The sequence below is a fragment of the Vitis vinifera genome, chromosome 18 (assembly GCF_030704535.1).
Source record: "Vitis vinifera cultivar Pinot Noir 40024 chromosome 18, ASM3070453v1".
NCBI lineage: Eukaryota > Viridiplantae > Streptophyta > Magnoliopsida > Vitales > Vitaceae > Vitis > Vitis vinifera.
Window position 1 is genome coordinate 27356099 of NC_081822.1, and position 24114 is coordinate 27380212.

The following is a 24114-nucleotide window of genomic DNA, read 5'->3' on the forward strand; positions in this document are numbered from 1 at the left end:
TTGTAACGATGGAAAATCATTTAATTTAATTTACATCATTAATGATTGATGTGGGAATGGAGGACGAAATTTTGTGTCACTATAAATTAATTCTTTGAAAATATTTGGAAATTGTATTATGATATTTGAAATAACAAAATTTTTCTAATAAATTATTTTATACATTTCCTATTTATTATTTTTGTATATCCTTATAATTTGCTTTTCCATTATTCCATGTACTTGTATTATTTAATTTTTCAATATTCATAATTAATTAATTAATTATCATAATTTCCTTTTACGTGATTAGTAAAAACATTTTTAAAACTTGAAAGGGTGTTACTATGGTACATTCCTAATAGGTAACCTAACATCTCGATTCGGACTCAGTTTTTGCTGACATATCTTTTCTTTAAAAATGAAGTTACACTAGGGTTTTATTTCTTATTTTGTTTTCTTTTAAAAATAAACAAAAATAAGTGACGACTCCAACTTTAAAAAAAAATCAGTTTTTTTATAATAAAAACAAGTCTCATTGTCAAGTAATGATGCACATGAAAAATATAGGTTCAGAATTATATTTCTTAGACTTTAAATGTAAAACAATTACTAAATCAACGAATATTGTAAGTTTTTAAATCTTTGATCATTAAAGATTCAAATTACAATGGAACAAATAGTTTTCAAAAGAAAAAAAAATGTTTAAAATGGAAAATCTAACGATAAAGACAATGAAACAAGGTGATATGGTAGGAGTTAAATAGAAAAATCTTTTATCCATGAATTTATAGTTTATTTAGTAGAAAAAAGTTCAAAAGAAATATTGCATACATTAATGGATTAAGTAGATAAAAGGGATTTAAGTAATCTGATATTTATGCTTTAGTTAGATAACATCAAATAGAAATTTGATATTGTTAGTTTCCATATTGAGTTTAGAAATCTATCAAATGAATGTTAAGATTATCTTTCTTTGAGTGGTTATAAAAATTAAGAGTATATGGGGTAACCAAAAGGATTTATTGTTCTAGGATAAGAACACAAAGTTAGGGATAGATACATTTAGCTAGGTTAGTTTTTAACCAATCCAAGAATCAAATAGGAGTTGATTGGTTTTAACTAAAGTACAATAAATTTATTTATTTACTCAAACTAATCCAACTTAATATCAATTTGATTCAGTTTAGTTAACTCAGTTTAGACAAAAATATTGAGTTTATATGTTTTTTTCTCCACATTGACCATACAAATAAAATGTTCAAATTATTTTAGATAAAAATAAATTTTTTGTTACAAATAATACAATTATTTTTTTAAAAAAATAATGTGTAGGAATAGACCTATGGGTTATTTTCTTGTTGGGAGTAAGTCAATGAGTAGTATTATTGACATATTGGGTGCTTGTGACTTAAAATTATATGATCATCATTATTAAGTCCCAAAGTACAAGAATCTTAAATTTTAGATCATGCTTATGCCATAAGCAACTTTTAATTTGTAATAAAGCCATAGGAGTTAGGCTTCAGGCCTCCAACACCAAACTATAGCCTAGCTAAGTTGGCTTTGGATGAGCATGGTTTGACTCACAAAGTCCCAAGATTCTCCATAGCACTCCAAAATCCAAGCAATTATATTTGTCCTACTCCTCCACTACTTGGGTTTGTTTGCTAGTCCACTTTTGGTAAGTAATCTAGGTTGAAGCTTCCATAAGTCAAATACTTAAACTAGTTTAATCTCTAGTTTCATTGTACTGCCAAAATAGAGTAATTCAAGTAGAAAGAACCAATGGCACATGCATGACAAGTTTTGTTATCGAGAAGGTTTACAAATAGTTTGTGGAGACCCTTTTCTAGTATAATTTGAGACAACTACTAGTGGGGTTGCCTATGAACTATTATCCAAGGCTAGTTAGGCTGTCAAACAATGCAAATTGAAGATTTGGGGACCAAATGAAAGTAACCTAGTTTGAAATTGATGGAATTACTTATTAGCTCAATACAGAGGCTTATCTCAAGCACCTTCTCAATACAGTGCTAGCTTCAAGTGGATTAACTGCATGCATGCATTAAAGACTTCCACAACAAAGGAAATTTTCCTAGGATAATCTAGAGAGCTACTACAAAAGAGAATAGTCTTCTAAACATATGTAATTGATTGTGCATTAATTAAGTAAGAAGGCTTGTAAAGTTGGATAAGTTGTTTAGAATTTTTAATAGGGAATTTGTAAACATCACATAATTGATCTAAGATATGTTTACTAAGTTCTATCATGATAATAAAGTATTGAGGAAAAACTATACCACCAAAACCCTAGTTTTATTTGCTAATAATACTTACTACATTTCTATTAAGAAAGAAATTATCTAGTTGTAGAGGACAAGTTGATAGTTTTAGTTTGTGAAGTTTTCACTGCCCAAGCTAACATTAAAAGCTATAACAAGACAAATCGCAATAAGGTAAGATAAAAAGCTCACAGAAGTGACATCTTGCTCCTTGTTGAAAATCCCATTCAATTGCAAATCTACCACATCAAGAATGCTCTCTCTTCTATAATTTTCTCATACCCAATCCACAACACTATTATTATAATTGTTTTGCATGCCTTTTGTTTGTTTGTTTGTTTTTTTTTTTTTTGGCTTTTTAAGTTAATTTTTCTTTGGTTATTGCAATAACTTCATTGGTGTGTTAAATTCTCTTATAGGTAATTCCTCAAACATGTTGTCCTTATTGTTGTTATTAAGTCTTGCAGTATGAAATGAAAAATTAAAATTGTTGTATTTAAAATCAAATGGAAGCACAATAATTAAAAAATGCAAGCACAAGAGAAACACTCAAATCCAATTCCAAATAGTAGCATCAAATTTTCCATATCTACAAAATTCAGGTGTTTAGATTTCCAAAAATTAAAAAAAAAAATAGGGTTCATTAAGAGAAAACCTACATCTACAAAACATCAAGGTGTGAGGTTAAGAGAGAGGACTTTAGTCCATACCTAATACGGAGACATGGATTCGGACACATTGACTAGATTTGAAGAATGCAATTCACCCATGGGAACTTGTGTACCAAAAGAGGGTTGGTTTCTGAAGGCATTAGAAGGTGGTTGAAGTAATGGCGTTGGCTATTGAAAGGGTCAATGGTGGTGGGAACCCATAGCTGCTAGTGAAGAGGTGAATTGTAGACTCGGTGAAGAAGATAATGTGAACTTGATAAAATTTCCTCCAACATTTCCTTCCCTCTCTCTTATTTTCCTAATTAATTTTTAAGGAAAGTAGTAGGGAAAATATTACAATTTTTTCTTTAGTATTTTCCTTTATATATATATTTTTTTCCATCATACTTTTGATGTCACCCAAACTAAGGAAAATAACTTTCCACAATTTTTTTTTTCTTTTCCCTTGAATTTTTTGAAAACTAAACACAATCTTTATAAATAAAAATTAAGAATTACAGTAAGACTATATATTTTTCCTCTTTATTCCTGCATTTCTACATCCACTACTCTATTTTACATCATATTTTTACTCCCTTCTTCAATCAGCATTCCTCCCTTTATATAGAGTTATCTTCACACCAATTCATAAGATAAGAAAGATGAATGAACCTTGAGGCAAGGTTGGACAGTTGGTGGCAGCTAGTCAAGGCTAGAAGTCAACTTTTGCTTGACTTTTTGGGCATGTGCAGCAATGTGTGGATCTCTCTTTAGCATGAAAATGGCTAGAACATGTTAAGCTCTCTTATTAGGTGATGTGTCAACCTGTAGACCCTCAATTTTGTCCCTCGACACTGGCATTTATCCTTCTGGTGTCACATCCACCCATCGTTCGCATATGACACCACTAGGGCCCCTTTTGGGCTTAGTTGGTGTCCGAGCCTCGTGTGGGTTTGTGTGTGGTCCATTGTGGTGCATATGTGGTTCATTTAGGAGGGTCACCATGGCCATTTTCCTAGTCGTTCACATCACGCTATAGGAAGGAAGTGGGGTCATCCCGATGTTTTAGCTTAGTTGGGGTTATAGGGGCATGTTGAGGTTCGGAGCACTCGGGCTTGTTTTGATCGTATCTCCCTCATCCAAACTCAGAATCAAGAACCGTTTCTTTTTATGGATTTCTTATTCTTCCAGCAACATTCTGTAAAATTTTCAAAATTTTTTGCAACCGGTCGGCTGGTTGGCAGCCGGTTCAGCCGGTTGGCAGCCGGTTCAGCCGGTTCATTAGGTCAGCCGGTGTAGAACACTGATTTTTGGTAATTGTTTTGATCATATCTCCCTCTTCCAAACTTGGAATCATGCACCGTTTTTTTTAATGGATTCCTTACTCTACTAGGAACATTCTGTCAAATTTTCAGAATTTTTCTCCATCGGGTCGACCAGTTGGCATCTGGTTCGGCCGGTTCAGCCGGTTCATTGAGTCAGCTGAGGTAAAACACTAATTCTAGTAATTTTGAGGCCCAAATCCTACATGGCTCAGGACCATAAGCTCCAGATTGGTTTTGGGCAATGTTGTGGGTCCATTTTAGGCCTTGGTTTGGGTTCCTTGCAGCCCACCACGAATCTATATGCATTCTTGATGGTGAAGCAAGCTGAAAAAAACTGAAGGGAATGAGCTGGCCTTGTAAGTCTAAGAGAAGTAATGAGGGGTGTGGTTCCCATGCTGATGAAGGGAATTTCGGTGCTGAAGGGGAAGGAACCCAGGAGGCTCAAATGCTAAGAGGGGTATGGGTATAAAAGGTAAAAGGATAGGAGAGCAAAGGAGCTTGGACATTTTGGAGAGGGGAAATCCTGCTGGTGAGAAGAACAAAAGGTCAGTAGCATCTCCTGAGTTGAGAGTGTGGGAGAAGCTTCAACACTGTGGTTTTTTTGAAGAGGAGAGTGCTAGCCTCTCAGTTTTGGAAGTCATCATCGGCATGCACGGATCATATTTGGTGGAGATTCTGAGGTAAGCACGATGAATTTTCTTTACTTATAGTTTATCTTCCTCGTCTTCATATGCTTTTTTCTCCTTCCTCATCATCTTTTCTTCCCTTTGATATGAAGATTGTATTGCTTGGGTGTGGATAATAAAGGCCACACATGATTGTTGTTTTTTTCTTCCTTGATCACTTAGGAACCTTCTGACCGAATTAGGGATTTTTTACCAACCGGCTGAACCGGTTTGGAACCGGTTCAACCGGTTCAGCACCATAACTGGCTGCCTCTGTCAGCCATGAGGAACACCTGCCTTCCTTTTTCCGGTTCTCACTCATCTGAGCTCGGAATTGAGAACCGCTTCTTTTTTTGTCTTCCTTAATCACTTAGGAACCTTCTGACCGAATTAGGGATTTTTTACCAACCGGCTGAACCGGTTTGGAACCGGTTCAACCGGTTCAGCACCATAACTGGCTGCCTCTGTCAGCCATGAGGAACACCTGCCTTCCTTTGTCTGGTTCTCACTCATCCGAGCTCGGAATTGAGAACCACTTCTTTTGTTGTCTTCCTTGATCACTTAGGAACCTTCTGACAGAATTAGGGATTTTTTACCAACCGGCTGAACCGGTTTGGAACCGGTTGAACCGGTTCAGCACCATAGCTGGCTGCCTCTGTCAGCCATGAGGAACACCTCCCTTCCTTTGTCTGGTTCTCACTCATCCGAGCTCGGAATTGAGAACCGCTTCTTTTTTTGTCTTTCTTAATCACTTAGGAACTTTCTGACCAAATTAGGGATTTTTTACCAACCGGCTGAACCGGTTTGGAACCGGTTCAACCGGTTCAGCACCATAGCTGGCTGCCTCTGTCAGCCATGAGGAACACCTGCCTTCCTTTGTCCGGTTCTCACTCATCCGAGCTCGGAATTGAGAACCGCTTCTTTTGTTGTCTTCCTTAATCACTTAGGAACTTTCTGACCAAATTAGGGATTTTTTACCAACAGGATGAACCGGTTTGGAACTGGTTCAACCGGTTCAGCACCATAGCTGGCTGCCTCTGTCAGCCATGAGGAACACCTGCCTTCCTTTGTCCGGTTCTCACTCATCCGAGCTCGGAATTGAGAACCGCTTCTTTTTTTTTCTTCCTTAATCACTTAGGAACTTTCTGACCAAATTAGGGATTTTTTACCAACCAGCTGAACCGGTTTGGAACCGGTTCAACCGGTTCGGCACCATAGCTGGCTGCCTCTTTCAGCCATAAGGAACACCTGCCTTTCTTTGTCTGGTTCTCACTCATCCGGGCTCGGGATTAAGAACCGTTTCTTTTGTTTGCTTCCTTAATCACTTAGGAACACTCTGACTAAATTTTGGGTTTTTTATCAACCGGATGAACTGGTGTTCAATCGGTTCAGCACCATAGTTGGCTGACTCTTTCAGCCATAAGGAACACCTGCCTTTCTTTGTCTGGTTCTCACTCATCCGGGCTCGGGATTGAGTGTCGCTTCTTTTGTTTGAATCCTCACTCATTTAGGAGTTTTCTAGAAAAATTTTGGAATTCTTCTAAGGTTGTACCAGTTGAGAACTAGTTAAACCTGTTCTGCTGGAGGACTTTAGGTAGCCCTCGATTTTGGCATTTTTCGAGCCCTTATCCATGGGGGCTCAAACCCATTTGCTATAGGGCACTTGTGAGCCATCTTGAAGGTTTAAGTCAGTGTTTGATTTCAGTTAGTATGGGCAATTTTGAAGTTATGGGTGGTGTGGTCTAGATGAGTCTAGTTCGATTTGTATGGCATTTGGGGAGTCCCTTACCTCATTTCAACCAGCTATCTTCCTTTTTGGCACAATCTTTGATGCTTGATTTTGAATACATGTTGCGTGACTGACTCACCTTCTGCTACAGCGCATGGCTAGGGACCACAGGTACGCATCGTTGGCTTTGGTTGTTGAATTCATATGCTTGCATGGTGCTTAATCTTGAATGTTTGTTATGTGTTTGCTTGTGTTTGGCTGACCTTTTATGCAGCGCTTGGCTAGGGACCACAGGTAAGCACCCATTGTTTTGTTTGGTTGAATTCATATGCATGCCAAATACCAATTAGGATTGTGTGATCCATGACATCTATTTAGCCTAGGGTTTCATTTGACCTTTGACCCATATGCTCCCACATACCCAATTCATTAGTAGAAACCGAGTTTCGGGCCTAGAGGGGTGCTACCTCGCATGAGGTACCTTCCCAATGGGTAACCTGATCCCCGGACCTAGAATCTAGTTTTCGTTGACCGCTTTTTCTATACTGGGGTCACTAGGGGTTTTTGTTCTTACTTAATTTTCCCCATTTTAAAAACAAAAATAAAAAGTAAGTGGCAACTCCAAACAACACCGTTCCTCACCGGGGGCGGGTTTTTCAAAACTGGAAAACACCAACTTTTTTTCATTTTCTTTCTTTTCCTTTAAAAGCGAGTCGCGTCGGTCCGGTGGATCGGGTGAGGGTCCACACAACCATAGGGCAATCATAGGGTGGGGAATATATGGTAATTATGCCCACAAAAAAAAAAAAAAAATTGTATCTAATTATATAGAAAGACATCTTCCAATATTTGATATAAATATCTAAAAATTAAGAGAAAATATTAAAAAAAAAATGTATTAAACCTAAAAATAGGGACTTAATAATAAAATGAAGTAAAAATGTAAAATTAAAACCAAATATTAAATATGAATATAGTTTAAGTATTAAAAATATTATTATTTAGGTTTAATCATTGAGTTTGCTAAAGGAGTTTATATCAATAGATTCAATTTACTAATATTGTTGATATCAATAAGTTATTTTTTACTAAATAGAAAAAATCATATATTTTACCTTTTTCTATTCAACAAAAAAAAAAAAAAAAATACCATCTAAAATTTTAGATAATGGAAATGCTTTGATTAGAAACAAATTTCATGGACCACTATCAAATACCATGCATAGGGAGAAATTTGGATCCTCACTTGCTCTTTGATTCTAATGCATTGAATTTGATGTTACCTAAAACAGAATTATATTTCATGTCCTCTATTATGAGTGGACAACCATTCCTTATGTTAGATTTTAGATAAAGAATGAATATTGAAGATTGGAATTGTAAGAAATTAGGAGAGAAACTAGGAGATCCTAATTTTAAATATATAATATATAACAAAGTTCTATAATCACTTCAATCCATGTTTTAAAATTTGTATTTCTTTCTAATATGGAGCAAACTTTTTCTTTCTTTCTTATAAATTTAATTTGGGAATGACTTAAAAATAAATAAATAAATAAAAGCCCTTTTAAATATTAAAAAAAAAATTCTTATAAAAATTAATTAGGTGGATGGTAAGGTCAAATTTGGGATAGCTTCATATTTTTTGCTTTAACTGAAAATCAAAATCAAAATTAAAGTAATAATTTTTAAGGGGTAATGTTGATGTTGTAAAAGTTTTATTAAACATGAAAGAACCTCTTATGTTAAAAAAGAAAAATAGAATTATGAAATGGGTGATTTTTATTTTATTTTCCTTTTTCCTTTATCCTAGTGTAGATCTTGTGATATTGTTATTAAAATAAAAGGTAAAAATATAAATTATATACAAATTATTTTAATTTTAGGAAAAAACGTTTATTTTAATTTAAAATAAATAAATAAAAAAGAATTGATTTTATCTCAACTGTATAAGACTTCATAAAAATTATCTTATTTGTAAAATATTTTTAGATGTAAAAGTAAAAAATTAAACAAACCATTTCATGACCTTTTTCACAAGTATCCATTTAGATATTTTAAAAATATAAGAATAAGTCAATTACTCTAATACAACATGATATTTTAAACAAATTGGGATGGCCAAAAGTTGTCAAATCAAGATATATCTATTGTGGACATGGCATTGGGAGGCATCTTAGCATTGCATTTATTGAACATAAAATAAATCATGAAAGCTGAATAATACGGATATTCAATGAAATCTTTGGCATGTTATTTCTTTGCAGCTTCAACATGGTGGCATGTCGGATGGAGGAGGCAGCATTTGAGCTTTTGGGTGTTTACCATTTTTCACTATGAACACAGTTGCCATGGCCCAAGTCAAATGGTCTTCTATATGGCAGTGCATGAACCACACTCCTGCAATAAAGAAAATACACAACATTACACCTAACTTAATTGTAATATTAAGAAAAAATATTTCCTTGGTATGCAGGTTGGTAGTTTCAAGGTTGTTTTTTTTTTTTTTAATAGAGGACATGAGTGCTTGCAACATACCAGGGTTGGAGGCCTTAAATCTGATTGCAACCCAACCATTCTTAGGAACAGAGATGGTATTATGATGGGGAGGATCCACCAGATTGTAACGCATAGGATCCCTATTTTCATCGAAATTCCCAAATCCCCATCCAACAACATAGAAACTGTGTCCATGGAGATGCATGGGGTGGATTGCCCCTCCAACCAAGTTTGTCCCTTGAAAAACAATCTCCACTGTGGAGTTATACTCGAGCACCCTTACTTTTGTTCCAGTGCTCGGCAACTGATAGAGTAATGGAAGATAATCAGCTGTAAAATCAAACACCACTGGTGGAACGCTAGGAAAGTTATCTTCATATACACCACTAATGTTATAATAGTAAGCTTCCAATATGTCAATTGTAGGGGTATGGAAGCTTATGTTGTTTATACTTGCGGCAGATCGTGTCCCATTTGGCCCTTCACATGAATCATTGACGCATGGGTACGAGTTTAAAGAAACAGTGTAAATCAGTTTAGTGCTCGTGCTCAATGGGACATTGCAAGGATGTTCCGCATCTACTAAGCTTCGGAGGCTGGCCATGACCTGAACCGATGCATTTGTGTCATTGTATGCAGGTAAATGAGGCAAGAAGGGAGGTGAAGATGGAGTGTAGTATCCCCTGTACTGTACAATAGCTGTGGTGGTTGTGTTATCATAAATATTACGACTTGCCGGGGCAAGGGAAAAAGCTATAGCCGCCATGTAATAGTGATCCGGGCGTTGGTTAGCTTCTAGTAAGACATCAAAGGTTTGGCCAGGAAATATTGTGATATAATCTTGTGTCAATGGTTTCGTGTAGCTACCATCTGTTCCAACCACTGTCATTTTATGCTTGGCAATGGAGAAGAAGAAAGGCTCATGCAAGGCAGCATTGATCATGCGAAGTAGATAGGTCTTTCCATGATCCACCGTTAGCTTGAATGTGTCTGCAATTAGAAAGGGAAAGTTGTATACTTATGACTAGCAAAAAGAAAGAGAAAAAGTTTCCTTGAGGATCCACCAATTATGAAGTGATTGATTGATTAGGGGTGTAAATTTGGCTCCATAGTTCAAAATTATATTTGGACTAGCCTTTTCTCATGTGTTAAATCATGGCTCTACCATCCTCATAGCTATATTCCTCTTTCTTAGCATTAAGCTTTAAATATGTTGATGTTAATAAGAAAAAGTAATATGGTCAACACACAAGAAAATGAAATCGTGTACAATTTTTAAATGGGAAGTTAAACTTAATTTGTACCTGATTTTGAGCATGGAAGCAGATCACCGGGTTGTCCATTTATCAATAAAGAATCAGAGGCATTGGCGTCAGCTCCACTTGCAAGCGCTTCATCTCGAATTGCATTCACATCAATCTTCCACCATTGTCCTGCATTTCAACAATTCCAATAATTTTAGATTTTGCTTTGTTGGTTAATTCATAATATGTAAATTAACATTTAAAACTGACAACACTTATACCTAATATGATGAGAACTTCTGCATTAGGTTTGTGAAAAGGATACTTGGTTTCATTCTTGGGATAGACGATTATAGCTCCATGAACGGTGGCTCGGGTCCAATCATTGTGAGCATGCCACCATAAAGTGCCTTCCTCAGAGGAAAGGATGATCTTTTGACTAAACTTTGACCCTGACTGAATTGGGCATTGTGTGATATACTCGGGACCATCTGTCCATGGATATCTAGGCATGTTCACCCCATGCCTGCAAAACAATAACTATATGTTAAAACTAGTACTTATTTTCGAACTAACAAAAGATGGCATGCAACAACATATTATCATAGTAATAAGCGACATCAACTATATTTCAATGGAACTAAAGCAAATAACCCTAGAGTATTGTTTTAAATTTGACTTTATTTGCAAAGCAATATATTGCAGCCCCCTCTTAGAAATAAAAGAATGCATGCCATGTAGGCATGTTGTCGTCACTCTTTCTCTGAGACACACCCAAGACCTACCAGTGAATGGTGACATTTTCTTTTCCCCTGTTATAAACGTCGACAATGATCGTCTCTCCTTTCATAGCATATATAGTTGGTCCCGGAAATTGTCCATTTACTGTTAACATTTTCTTGGTGCTACAAAGCCTTGTATATGAAGCTTCCCTCACCTGCAACCAATTAAAAGTTAACCATGCAACCTCATCCCAAAAGAAATATTACATGCATGAATGGTTGCATCAATCCATTCATGCAAGTGTATAACCACTTAAAAATTGATAATGAGAGCCATACTGCTCCCTAAATATTATGATCAGAAGGTGACGTTAAAGCCATAATTATATATAGCATTTACCACAAAAGTATGCCGACTGGTTGAAGCTTGGCAATGGATGCCACCACCAAAAAGTTGAAACACTAAAATTTGTAAGAGGAAAACCTTCATGATCAGCCACATCTTCTCTGGAATAAAAGCCTCCTCTTTTCCTAAACACAACTCCTTCAATTTTCTTACAACTTTTGCTGTATGTCTTTCATTCATGATTCATTATATAGTCATGATAATCCCCTCGGGATACAATACTTCCTCTCCACGTGTCAATATAAGAGGAAGTGATTTGAATGTGTATTGGTTTTGAATGTTCTTTGACCACGTGACACGACTTTTGCTGTACTCCTTACATATATGATTCATTATATAGTCATGATAATTCTCTCGGATACAATACTTCCTCTCCACGTGTCAATATAAGAGGAAGTGATTTGAATGTTCTTTGACCACGTGACACGACCTTTGCTGTACTCCTTACATATATGATTCATTATATAGTCATGATAATTCTCTCGGATACAATATTTCCTCTCCACGTGTCAATTTAAGAGGAAGTGATTTGAATGTGTATTGACGTTCAGTGTTCTTTGATTACTTCAATGAGCAGGACCACTAAATATAATAATGATATTTGATCACTTACCAAATTAAAATAAACCAAATGCGTGAAGAAAGCTAACAATTGTGAAAATTTCTTACAGGTTACTTACACGTTATTTTAGAATAAATTTAAAATATTCTTTCACAAGTCTTTTATTGATTATTTCAAGAAATGTTAAATTAAACCATGAAAACTTTGACCTTGCATATAGTTTATACAGTACCCTTGTCAAGATTGGTCATGCAACTGTTTTTCATAGACAACTACTTTTAAGAATTATTTTTGTAAACATTATTTAGCAAACCCTTATTATTAGTCTCACTTGTTTTCGTGTTACTTAAGACAATTAATGGTGCTGAACCAATGATTGTGATGGTTGGGGCCAAGTTGTTTTCATCTTGTTATTTAATACAATTAGTCATGATCATTGTTTTCTTCTAAATGGGACAAAGTTGTTTTCAAATTTTTTTCAAACTTGAGAATTGGGATTATAAAGACATGATGGCGATAAGCTGATTTGGTATTTCAGAATTTTCCATAAAAAACACAAAAATATATTTTGTAAAAAGTTGAAAATAGAATACGAACAACTCTTTGTCTGTTGTGAATCACTTAAAACATCTATTGGGAGTCATAGTATCTTTTTTTTCTCAACAAAAAGCAATTTAATAATAATAATAATAATAAATAATTATAGACTTAAAAAAATATATTTTTCAAAACGAATGCAATCTATAATTTATTTGTTTGTATGATATGTATATCTTGATTAAAATGGTTTTAGCTAGCTTACAAAACTATTATCTAAAAAAAGAAAAGAAAAAGGAAAAGTAAAATAAGAAATAATGCAAACTTTCTTGTTTGGTTTATTGTACCATATACGAAGAAAAATCATTATATAAATAAATTATGAAAATATTTATATAAATTTAAATTATTTATAAACAGAAAAAATGATGAATAAATTTTAAGACATGTAAAAATTTGATCAAGTTAATTTAAACCTTTTTTTTTTATTTTTTTCACCTTTTTTCTTCTATTTTTTCTCACATTTCTTTTTAAACTTTTGGAATAAATTCCCTACTATTTATGGAGCTTTAATATAAATTTTTTCTTGGTATAATGCATATTAATGCAATTTTTTGAATGCATATTTTTACCTTAACAAGAAACTTCTCTTGAAAATGAAGATTATTTTCGCCTTATTTTCAAAATTGTGTTTCTATTTTTTAAATCTGAAAATTACCATTTTGATTTCAAAACAATGAGCCATTTTTAAAAGATATTTTAGAAAATAGTTTTTTAGATATATTAATCATGACACTCAAAGATCAAAGACACCTTGGTCATTTCACTTGTCAAACCCAAGAGTCCAACACATGAATGACCTTAATTAACAAATCCAACAAGTAATTAGTTAACAACTCCCTCAAATTGATTCAAAACAATGATTAGAGTATAAATAAATAAACAAATTATAAGTTTCTAACCCAAAACTAATTAAAAATATCTAAATAATGAATTCAAAGATCACCCCAAACACTTTAAAGAGTTTTAGAAATCAATACTAAATTCAATATTAATTTAAAACTCCTAAATAATTAATTGTAAAGCAAATTTTAAAAGAAACACTTTTCTTATCTTGATTTTCTCTCATTAATATCACTTGTACTTAACAAGTGAAATAATATAGAAGGGTGAACTTAAACCTCAATAGGAAAAATAGTTCAATAAGAAGGAACAAGTATACTACGAAGTTAAATTCAAGGTATAAAATATCAGTCAACACGGATATATTAGTACTTGGATTTTACAGATATATAAAAAATATAAAAGAAATATCGATGAATATTTTAACAAAAAAATTGGTGAGGCAAAAATTATTCAAAATTCATGAAAATATTTGAAAAAATTCCAAAAAATGATAAAAATAAATAAAAATACACATATTAAAGTTATTTTCTAAGTATAATTGACATAGATATGATCAAAGAGAAAAATATTAGTAAGGATATATCGGTCTTAAGAATTTATTATTTATCTAATCACATTAATTAAAATTTATAAAAATATTAGAACTTGTTTTTTTTTTTTAGTATTTTTTTTTAATAAATTTATATTTTTTATTTTAAAATAAAACATTCAAAATTAAATAAAATTAAAAGGATAAATATATAAAATTTAAGAGTAAAGTGATAGTAATTTTTTAAAATAGAATTAATGATATAAATAATGATATATTTAATATTAAAACTATAATTTATTTAATTCATGTATTCAAAAATGTAAAATAAATTATATATATATATATATACATATGATTTTTTTTAATTTTTTTTACATTTAATTATCATATGAATGATATTAAAAAATACTTGTTAAGAAAATTATAATGATGGTTTTTACATATTTATTAATCAATTAAATAAAATAATTAGAATTTCTTTTTTAATAATGAACTTTAACATATTTATTATCAACATATATTAAAAGAATGAAAACTCGGGCAATGATAACTAGGCTTGAACCCAAGCCTTTTGGCATGGGTTCTCCAATCCCTCCAACACCAACTACATGAAATTTGAAGGGGCTTGACACGCGTTGACCAGAGTTAGTTGAAGGGCTTAGTGCGTTGACGGGTCTTTGATTTACCAAAAAATTGGTAAAAAAAATCGATAGATACCGATATTTCAGTGATATTCTAGAAAATTTGTTGAAAGATCGGCCAATCAACTTTCGACATAGAATATCCAATCATGGTTAAATCCTAGGGATGCAATACTTCCTCTCCACGTGTCAATATAAGAGGAAGTGATTTGAATGGGTAATGGTTTTGAATGTTCTTTGACCACTTCAATGACCACGTGACACGACTTTTGCTGTACTTCTTTCATATATGATTCATTATATAGTCATGATAATTCTCTCGGGATACAATACTTCGTCTCCACGCGACAATATAAGAGGAAGTGATTTGAATGTGTATTCACTTTCAATGTTCTTTGATTAGTTCAATGAGCAGGACCACTATATTTAATAATGATATTTGATCAAATTAAAATAAACCAAATGCGTATAGAAAGCTAACAATTGTGAAAATGGTCTTACAGGTTACTTACACGTTATTTCACAAGTCTTTTATTGATTATTTCAAGAAATGTTAATTAAGCCATGAAAACTTTGACCTTGCATATAGTTTATTCAGTACCCTTGTCAAGATTGGTCATGCAACTGTTTTTCATAGACAACTCCTTTTTAAGAATTATTTTAAAATTATTTTTTAAGATAATCAATAGCGTTGAACCAATGATTATTGTTTTCGTCTGGATGGATGGGACAAATTCGTTTTCAATTTTGTATTTCAAAACCTTCCATAAAAAAACACAAAAATATTATGAACCCCGTATTTCGGCTCATACGTTTTCATTTGATGGCGAGCTCAATTTAAAAAAAAAAAAATGATTTATTGATTAAAAAAATGACTTGGAATCGCCACTTATTTTTGTTTTTATTTTTAAAGGGTAAACAAAATAAAAAAAAGAAAATCCTAAGTGCGATTCCTTAGTTCGGAAAAGGGTGGTTTGTGAAAAATCGGATCTGGTTCAGGGGTCAAGTTACTTATCAGGAAGGTACGGTAAAGACCGTAACATCCCTCTAAATCCCTAAAGTCAGATCTCTTCTAATGGAACGAAGTCGACGTGGCAATCAATAAGAAGATTAATGGATACTCAAATCGATCATGAACATATGAGAAATAGAACATGCATAGAGAATGACTAGAATGAGAGTGAATGCGTATCTTGGTCATGAGCCACAACGCGCTATCAAGAAATTGGGTTAATATGCAATAATGAGTATAAAACATAGCTCGCATGTCACTAAACAGAATACTAAATCATTAATGACACACATAGTACTTCACTCAAATTCATTTTTAAAACTCGGATGTCGGGCCCCCAACCAAAGCCCAAATCATTTTTGCATGAATCAATTCCAATAACTCCATTATTTAGAATTATTAAATTTAATTCTTGCTTATTTTAAAACATTTTAAAAACAGAGGAGATGTGAGAATTGCTCGCCAGAAAAAGAAGATGACTGCAAAATTTTATTGAAAAATGGGATTTTGGAACCTAAGAAAAAAATGCTAATGATGAAAATTTGTAGAATGAGAACTACTTGGAAAATGGAAGAGTCGAAATTATTAAAAAAAATGAAAATCAGGAGAATTATGTGAAGAGTGATATTTGCAAAAACTATTTTTCAAAACCCATGAGGATGAAATTCCGATGGACCAATAGAAGAAGAAGAAGAAGAAAAAGACACCCTTTGACGATCCATCCCAACGAGGCTTTTTTTTTTTTTTTTTTTTTAAGTCTCAATAAGAAATTGTAATAATTGGGTATTTTTTGTTACATGGAAATTAGGAGTTCGAAAATTTCCTAATAAAATAGTGGTTAAAAAGTCAAAAAGATAAAATTAAGTACACATGTCAGATTTGGATTAGTAAAATCCAAAGAACTTTAGTGGTCAAATAAATAAAAGCCCTTTTAAATATTAAAAAATAAAACATTTTTTTATAAAAATTAATTAGGTGGATGGTAGGGTCAAATTTGGTATAGCTTCATATTTTTTTCTTTAACTGAAAATCAAAATCAAAATTAAAGTAATAATTTTTAAGGGGTAATGTTGATGTTGTAAAAGTTATATTAAACATGAAAACACTTCTTATGTAAACAAAAATAGAATCATTAAATTCTTATAAGAAATAACATTTTTATGACTTCAATATGAAACCTTTTTTAAAAGTTATAAGTTTTTAAAAAATGATTAAATAGGTATAAAAACTTTTATTTAACATAATTTTTTTTTTAACTCTCAAAAGTCAGTCCAAATAAAATTTAAATATAATTGAAAATCACTTTTAAAAATCCAAAAATTCACTTAAAAAATAATTTCTGAACATTTCTTTTAATTTACGTTTAAATACTAAGTGATTCTTTTTAAAATCATTTATAATATCAAAATTTTTTTTTATGGATAAAAATATTACAAATAAAAAACATTTTAATCACAATTAATTTATTTTTTAATTCATGAAATTTTATTTATTATTATTTATTTTTTGGGATTTAATTCTTTACAATTATTTTTGAGTGTTTATAATGTATAATTAGGTCATGCCCAAATTTATTCCTTTAACTCTATCTATTAGGTATAGGTAACGTGAAATTTTGGCCTCTTTCCACCTATCTTCGCTTTTGATATTGTCATGCCACAACTACTGATGATGGAAGAAAATGAGACAATGGTAAATGATTATTCAGGACTCTAGAACTTTCCTGCCAACTTAATATATTGACTTGGACTTGGAGAGTTCGGTCAATTGCAGCAACTTAGTTAATTGGTAAGTGTCTTTTCTCTAAACCATAAATTCAAATGATCAACTCCTACGTTTTAATTTACAAAAATCAGTGATTTGTTTTATTATTTTAATTTAAGGAAGCAGGAAAGGGTTTACTTTATTGTAAAATAAAAAATAAAAAAGGGGAGTTGAAAAGTAATCAAATCACTGAAAAACAGATTTGGAGTTCTTCGGTGTGGGGTTAAACTCAATTTGTGATCGGTGATTTTTTTTTCCTTTTCCTTTATCTTGGTGTAGATTTTGTGATATTGTTACTAAAATAGAAAGTAAAAACATAAATTATTTACAAATTATTTTAACTTTAGGAAAAAGCATTTATTTTAATTTAAAATAAATAAATAAAAAATAATTGACTTTATGTCTCAATAGTATAAGAATTCATAAAAATTATATTATTTGCAAAATATTTTCAAGATGTAAAAGTAAAAATTAAACAAACCATTTCATGACCTTTTTCACAAGTATCCATTTAGATCATAGTCTAATTTTAAAATATTAGAATAAGTCAATTACTCTAAACTATATCATTTATAATTTCAAAAATTATTAATATGATTCTTAACCTTCTACGAATCAAGATATATCTATTGTGGACATGGCGTTGGGGAGCTTCTTAGCATTGTACTCGTCTATTTAATGAGCTGTTCATATTGAAATTAATTAAGGTTGAAACAGGAACACAACATCAAATTCCAATTCTCTTTTTCATAATCAAAGATAACATCAAATTCTATGACTTCCATGGCAAATCAAAGACTTTACAATGTTGTCAAATCAAATTCTATGCCATGTTGTCAAATCAAAACAGGAACACAACATCAAATTCTCTTTTTCATAATCAAAGACTTCGGTGGCAAATTCCACCATAGTATATCTCAAATATTATTGAAATTCCATTATCTTTATAGACTTTTAACAATCCAAGAAATTGACGTTAGTAATCCCAGACACAATATTCTATGACATTACATTATTCTTTTTATGAGCAGAAAATAAATCATGAAAGCTAAATAATACGAATATTCAATGAAATCTTTGGCATGTTATTTCTTTGCAACTTCAACATGGCGGCATGTCGGATGGAGGAGGCAGCATTTGAGCTTTTGGGTGTTTACCATTTTTCACTATGAATACAGTTTCCATGCCCGGCCCAAGTCAGATGTTATTCTACATGGCAGTGCATAAACCGCACTCCTGAAACAGAGAAAATATACAACATTACACCTAACTTAATTGTAATATTAAGAAAAATTATTTCCTTGGTATGCAGGTTGGCAGTTTCAAGGTGCTTTATTTTTTTTTAATAGAGGACATGAGTGATTGGTAAGTGTCTTTTCTCTAAACCATAAATTCAAATGATCAAGTCTTACGTTTTAATTTACAAAAACCAGTGATTTGTTTTACTAGTTATTTTAATTTAAGGAAGCAGAAAAGGGTTAGGCTCAAATTTGGAGTTCTTTCAATGTGGGTTAGGCTCAATTTGTGCTCATGCAATGGAAATGGGTGATTTTATTTTATTTTATTTTTTCCTTTTCCTTTATCTTGGTGTAGATCTTGTGATATTGTTATTAAAATAGAAGGTAAAAATATAAATTATATACCAATTACCTTTTCAAAGAGATGGGGAGAAAGAAAGACTCCACCCACAATTTCATGGACGTATGGGGGTTTAGGGAGGAATAAAGGAAGAGAAGGCTGAGAGAGGTGGATGAGAGTGCTTCTTACTAAGAGAAGTATGGGCTAGATTATAGTCTTTCCTAATTTTTCTGAGATTTAAGTCTAGGTCGGTATAGGGGACCCAAAGTTTCTATTTTTACAAGTTTCTCATAATCTGTTGTGATACGATATAATTTTTGGAAGTTCAGACTTGATTCAGTTCTTAACAAATTTTGCTCAGACTAGGGATCAGTTAGTAGATGTTCTCATTTAATGGATTATTATGACATTAGTTTGAGAAAGAGTGTGGAAATTAGGTTGAGAGAGAGCATTACCAATCATATGTAACATTTGACCTAATTGCGTGTCTTTTTTTTAGTAGATAATTTTTATTTTTATTTTATCCCTACTGCGATTTGAACCTGGAAACTCCTGCATCCCCACACCTTAAAAAAAAAAGAAAAAAAAAAGGAAAGAAAAACCCATTGCCACTTTAGTTAGGCCTCAAGGGTTGCCCCTCACTCCCTGTAGTTACTTGCGTGAAAGACCCCTGGAAAGGATATTCGCACCTGAACACGAAATGGCCACATCCAGCTGATGTGTGTGGCTACAGAAGCCCACATGTTGGCTGTGGGTGAGGGAAGTTTCACTTAAGGGACTCCCCTCATGTGTGATCAACATACGCTACTTTGGTGCTGCCTAAACTTGTACCAGGGTTTGACAGATTTGTATGAACTAGACTCACCTTGGCTATATTCTTAGGCATCAAGTTGGGATGATTCAAGGGTCCTGGCGTGGGACCAAAAGCTTCTTGATGTGGGCATAATTTCCATTTGTAGCATGTGTTGAGCATGCTCTAGCCCAATGAGCACCTACATAAAACAGAAAAAAAAGGAGTTTGAAGGCACAATAGGAATCACACTGATTCTCTTAGCACTTTTATGAGATTCTAACCTGTGGGATCTGCTACTGATTTGCCCCCTCCAATTTTATCCTTTCCCCTGTCAAGTTGAGAGAACTTGCCATCAACTTGGTTAACTTCGTCCGCCTAAGAACCACCATGTACGTTTTGGTGACTCTACTGTGATCGAATCATGTGTCCTAGTTGGAAATGTCACATAAACAATGTAACAGAATGATGTTCAATGTCTTGCAATCTTGTTTGCTCTAGTGTCTTTTTGCAAACCTAGGTCCAAATCTGGGATACTTTCCTAAGCTTACAACAATTTTAATAGGGTTGTTTGACAAGTACTCCCACACCTTCCATGGTCCTAGTCCTACTGTGAAGTAGGCAGGTCTAACCCATTCAGGCCCCCTTCTGGCGCCTGCACCACTCAAAGGCTATCTTGCCATTCCAAGGTAGAGTCCAATTCAAGAAGAGCTTGGCCTTGTATATACCCGCTTTTGTTTTCTTCAAGAAGTAATTAAGATTACACGGAGCACATATTTATCTGTTTTAGCACAAAGGATATATTTCATAAGGTACCAACTTCCTACAGGAGTTTCTCTGAGTTCCCTGCAGACTGTGCATATATATATATGTGTGTGTATGTGTGGTACTTGACTCTTGACCCTAATCCTAGGGTTGATTGGGTCATAGGATGGCATGCTTACACTCTTCCATAAAAAAAAAAGTTCAATATTATGTGCTCGTCAACTTATATTACTCAAAGTTAAGGAAGCTGGAGTCAATGTTGAAAACATGGTTACGCATATCTACCACTTGTGTGGATGGTTGACTGCATGTTGCAACTGAATTCCCTAGGATATTGTACTAGGCCTCTGTGTAACTGAGAGGCTATCTTAGCAAAGTTACACCTGGAAAATTTCCCTATAGCTTTGTTTTCCTGATTTTATGAGGCTATTGTTGATGACCCTTGCTACATTAAGCCTGCAGGGGCATAGGTCTGTTCTAGTAGCTGTCACGGAGGGACCTTGGAAATCATGTGAAGTATAAACATGCTTCAAGAGACTAGAGAGTATAAGTTATTGCCCCTTCCCCTAGTGAACTGGATGAACTATGAAATGGCTAATATACTAGATCAGAGGGACCTGGTTGTGAGCATGATATTGCCAGCTGTACCCCTAGGGTCAATCACAGAAGAAAAGATGCACACAAGTACCATTGCTTCCATCAGATGGTCAAACATCCAACCAAGTGTTATTGATCAATGTGAACTCTCCTGAAGGAAGACCAAGAATGGCTAGTTGAACATGATGAATAGAAGTGAATCAATAAGGACCCTAACCATGGTAAAATATTTCAGTAATTACTTTCTGGGTGGCTTCAGAGCTTAGTGTCACAGGATGTTTCAAATGACCCTCCCCATGGGCTTATATAGGAGGAGGGAAGCTTCTGGAGACTCCTGGAGCCATCTCCACTAAGCCATTGGTGGGAAGAGTGTGGAAGGTTCTAGAAATGCCTAGAGATGTCCACACATCTCTACACTATGGTGGAAGGCATGGGAGGAGTCCAATGCTTTCTAGAGACTTCTAGGAATCTCTTGTATATTCTTGTACATAGGGTTGTACATAGAATAGGGTAGGATGTTTTAGAATATTCTTGATTTGTAAGGAACCCTCCAAGGTTCTAGAAAGTTCCCTTGGTGCCTATAAATAGGTGAGGGCCTCATTTGGCCAAGGCACCACCCAAATCACTTCCTAACCAAGCAAGTGAGCTTCCAAGCACTTGTAAAGGCTTCCTTGAGTAATAAGAGCTTTCATTCTTTAAAAGTTGCCTACTACAACTTCTCAAGCTTCCGAGTCGTGAGCATCTTAGCCTAGCAAGCTAAGTGTCGGGGGTAAGGCTGACTTAGCAAGATCAGGTGTCTTGATTTGCCTAAGTGCCGCACGAGCTTAGGAAACGACTAAGTCCGTGACATTAGGCATTGTAAAGGGACATTTAGTGGTGACTTGTCCATAATTTACAAAGATTTCTCCACTTGGGGCTGTTAGTTGGAAGCTGACCTGTTACCTTAACTTTATACTGTTTAGAGAACTGGTTGTTGAGGCCTCTAAGGCTAAGGGATACTTGTGCATTGATCCCGATGTATGGGTGAAAATTGAACCAAGATGGGTAGGAGTGAGAGTTAAAATTTTTTGGCTGGCAACCTTGAAAAGTTTGATGGTAGAGGGACATTCGTAAAGATTACTGTAGCATCACTATGGATTCTTATTTGTTGCATTAAGGGCTTAAAGCAGGATGACCTTGTCCTGTATGCTAGGTGATGACAAACTAGAGCGGGAGGGGAAATGTTTTGACAAGGATCTAATGCTAGTAGGACCTTTGCTTAATACATCAAAGCGCCTTTGGTGCTCTAAGGTGTTGGTGGTGTTTTTTATTTATTTTTTATACTTTTTGTTGAAAGAAATTTACTTTTAAATTTCAGATGGTTTGTTTTTTTTACATTTTTTTTAAAACTTATTACTTATTTCTTAAATTTTTTAACTAAATCGAAAAAACCAAAATATTTGGTTTTTTCTGAATGCTAGAATTAGCCTGTTGTTTTTTCTCTATTTTTTGATACTTAATAGAAATGAAATATTAAAAAAAAATAAAAAACTTAATGCTTAACTTTACTAAGCACTATTTAGTTTTAAGTTCTATTTAGAATTAAGTTAAAAAACAAACACTACCTAAGTCAAAGCTTCTTTGCTTAATATATTAAAGCTATAGGAAATGTTGTGGGAAGTTCAGAAAGAGGGAATAATTGTCTGTAGTCTCACACAATTATGCGCCAAAGGTGCTGTTAGGCATATTGGTTGACTACTTGATGAGGTAAATTCCCTTGATGATGGTCTTGAATTTAGGGACTTATAGAAGAATGGGCTTTAACTTAATGATTGATGGAAGATTGGAGACACAAAAGGTGACAATCATGTGTGTGTTTCTTCAAAAGCCCCTATTTGGAGCAAAAGCCAGGACATTAGTGCTTTCAGAGCAGTAGGACTAGGTGTTTTACTTAGAGGAAGAGTCCAATTTGGGCCACAAAGTGCACTTTGTCTCATTTCAATCTACTGAAAAAGCATCATAGCAGGCTGCCTTTTTCCCACTATCATCTGCCAAAGACGAGTTGCCACAGTGGAATCTACTGGACATATTATCAGTACAATTAGCAACACTGGAACAATGTGTTGGGTAAATTGACGTTATCACTGAACAAGGCATCAGATGGAACCGGAACTTTTGGGGTAGTATGGAATCTCCCCAAACAAAAAGATTTATGAAAATTTGAGAATTTTCCTAAGTGAAACTAAATTTGGTTACGTTGGTTGTACCATGCACTGAGGAGCAGCTGGCCAAGGCACTCCAATCATTTTCATGTGTTTGGCAAGGAGGCAAGACTCAGCCATGTTTCCTCTAATTGGAGAGGCCTTGAGGACCCTGAAGGATAGCTGACATGAAGGGAAGCTTCCAGCCAAAACTCATAGAAGTGCCCAATTGCCCTACTGTTAAATTGGTTGCAATGAAATTTTTTTCCTCCTTTTACTTTCTTGAGTCAACCTAACAAGATGCCCTATCCAGTGGCAATAAGAAACATCTAGCATTTGCTTAGCCTGTGATCTTGGTGTCTTCCAAATTTATGGCACTCCTGGATTGCTGATATATTTACCAAGGTGTGTCTTCGAACAAATATTATTATTCTTCACCGAGAGTGAAATTGTTTCAGACATTTGGTATTGGGCTGTGGACCTCAATATTTTTTTCCCTGGCTTTGGTTGATGGTTTTTTTTCTCAATTATTATTATTTTTTGGTAATTTGTGGACATTTATTGTTATCCTGGATTTCCATGTTTTGTCCTAATGCTGATGTCCTAAATTACTTGAATCATCCCGTTTAAAAATAAACTTGAGCTACATGTGTTGTAACAGATTCCCGTTGTCAACCACATTATTCGGAACTCTCTTAAGCTAAGAGCTAGTGATGCTGACACGGTTAGTTTTGATCTATTAATCT

General features: G+C 33.7%; 1 protein-coding gene across 1 annotated transcript; it reads right to left on the minus strand.

Moving 5' to 3' along the window:
* Positions 1-8892: 8892 nt before the first annotated feature.
* Positions 8893-11684, minus strand: LOC100268050 (laccase-15). The gene is made up of 6 exons (XM_002267664.3): positions 11499-11684; positions 11162-11313; positions 10658-10902; positions 10437-10565; positions 9172-10122; positions 8893-9033 (listed from the first exon to the last, which is right to left on the minus strand). The coding sequence occupies exons 1-6, from the start codon at positions 11682-11684 to the stop codon at positions 8903-8905; spliced, it is 1794 nt and encodes a 597-aa protein (XP_002267700.2). The 3' UTR covers positions 8893-8902.
* Between the last annotated feature and the right edge of the window lie 12430 nt (positions 11685-24114).

Coding starts and splice junctions, on each gene's coding strand:
- LOC100268050 (XM_002267664.3), bottom strand. CDS start 11,684: ATGAATGAAAGACATACAGCAAAAGTTGTAAGAAAATTGAAGGAGTTG. Junction 11,314..11,498: donor CCAGTCGGCATACTTTTGTG/GTAAATGCTATA, acceptor AATTGGTTGCAG/GTGAGGGAAGCTTCATATAC. Junction 10,566..10,657: donor AGAAGTTCTCATCATATTAG/GTATAAGTGTTG, acceptor GTTGAAATGCAG/GACAATGGTGGAAGATTGAT.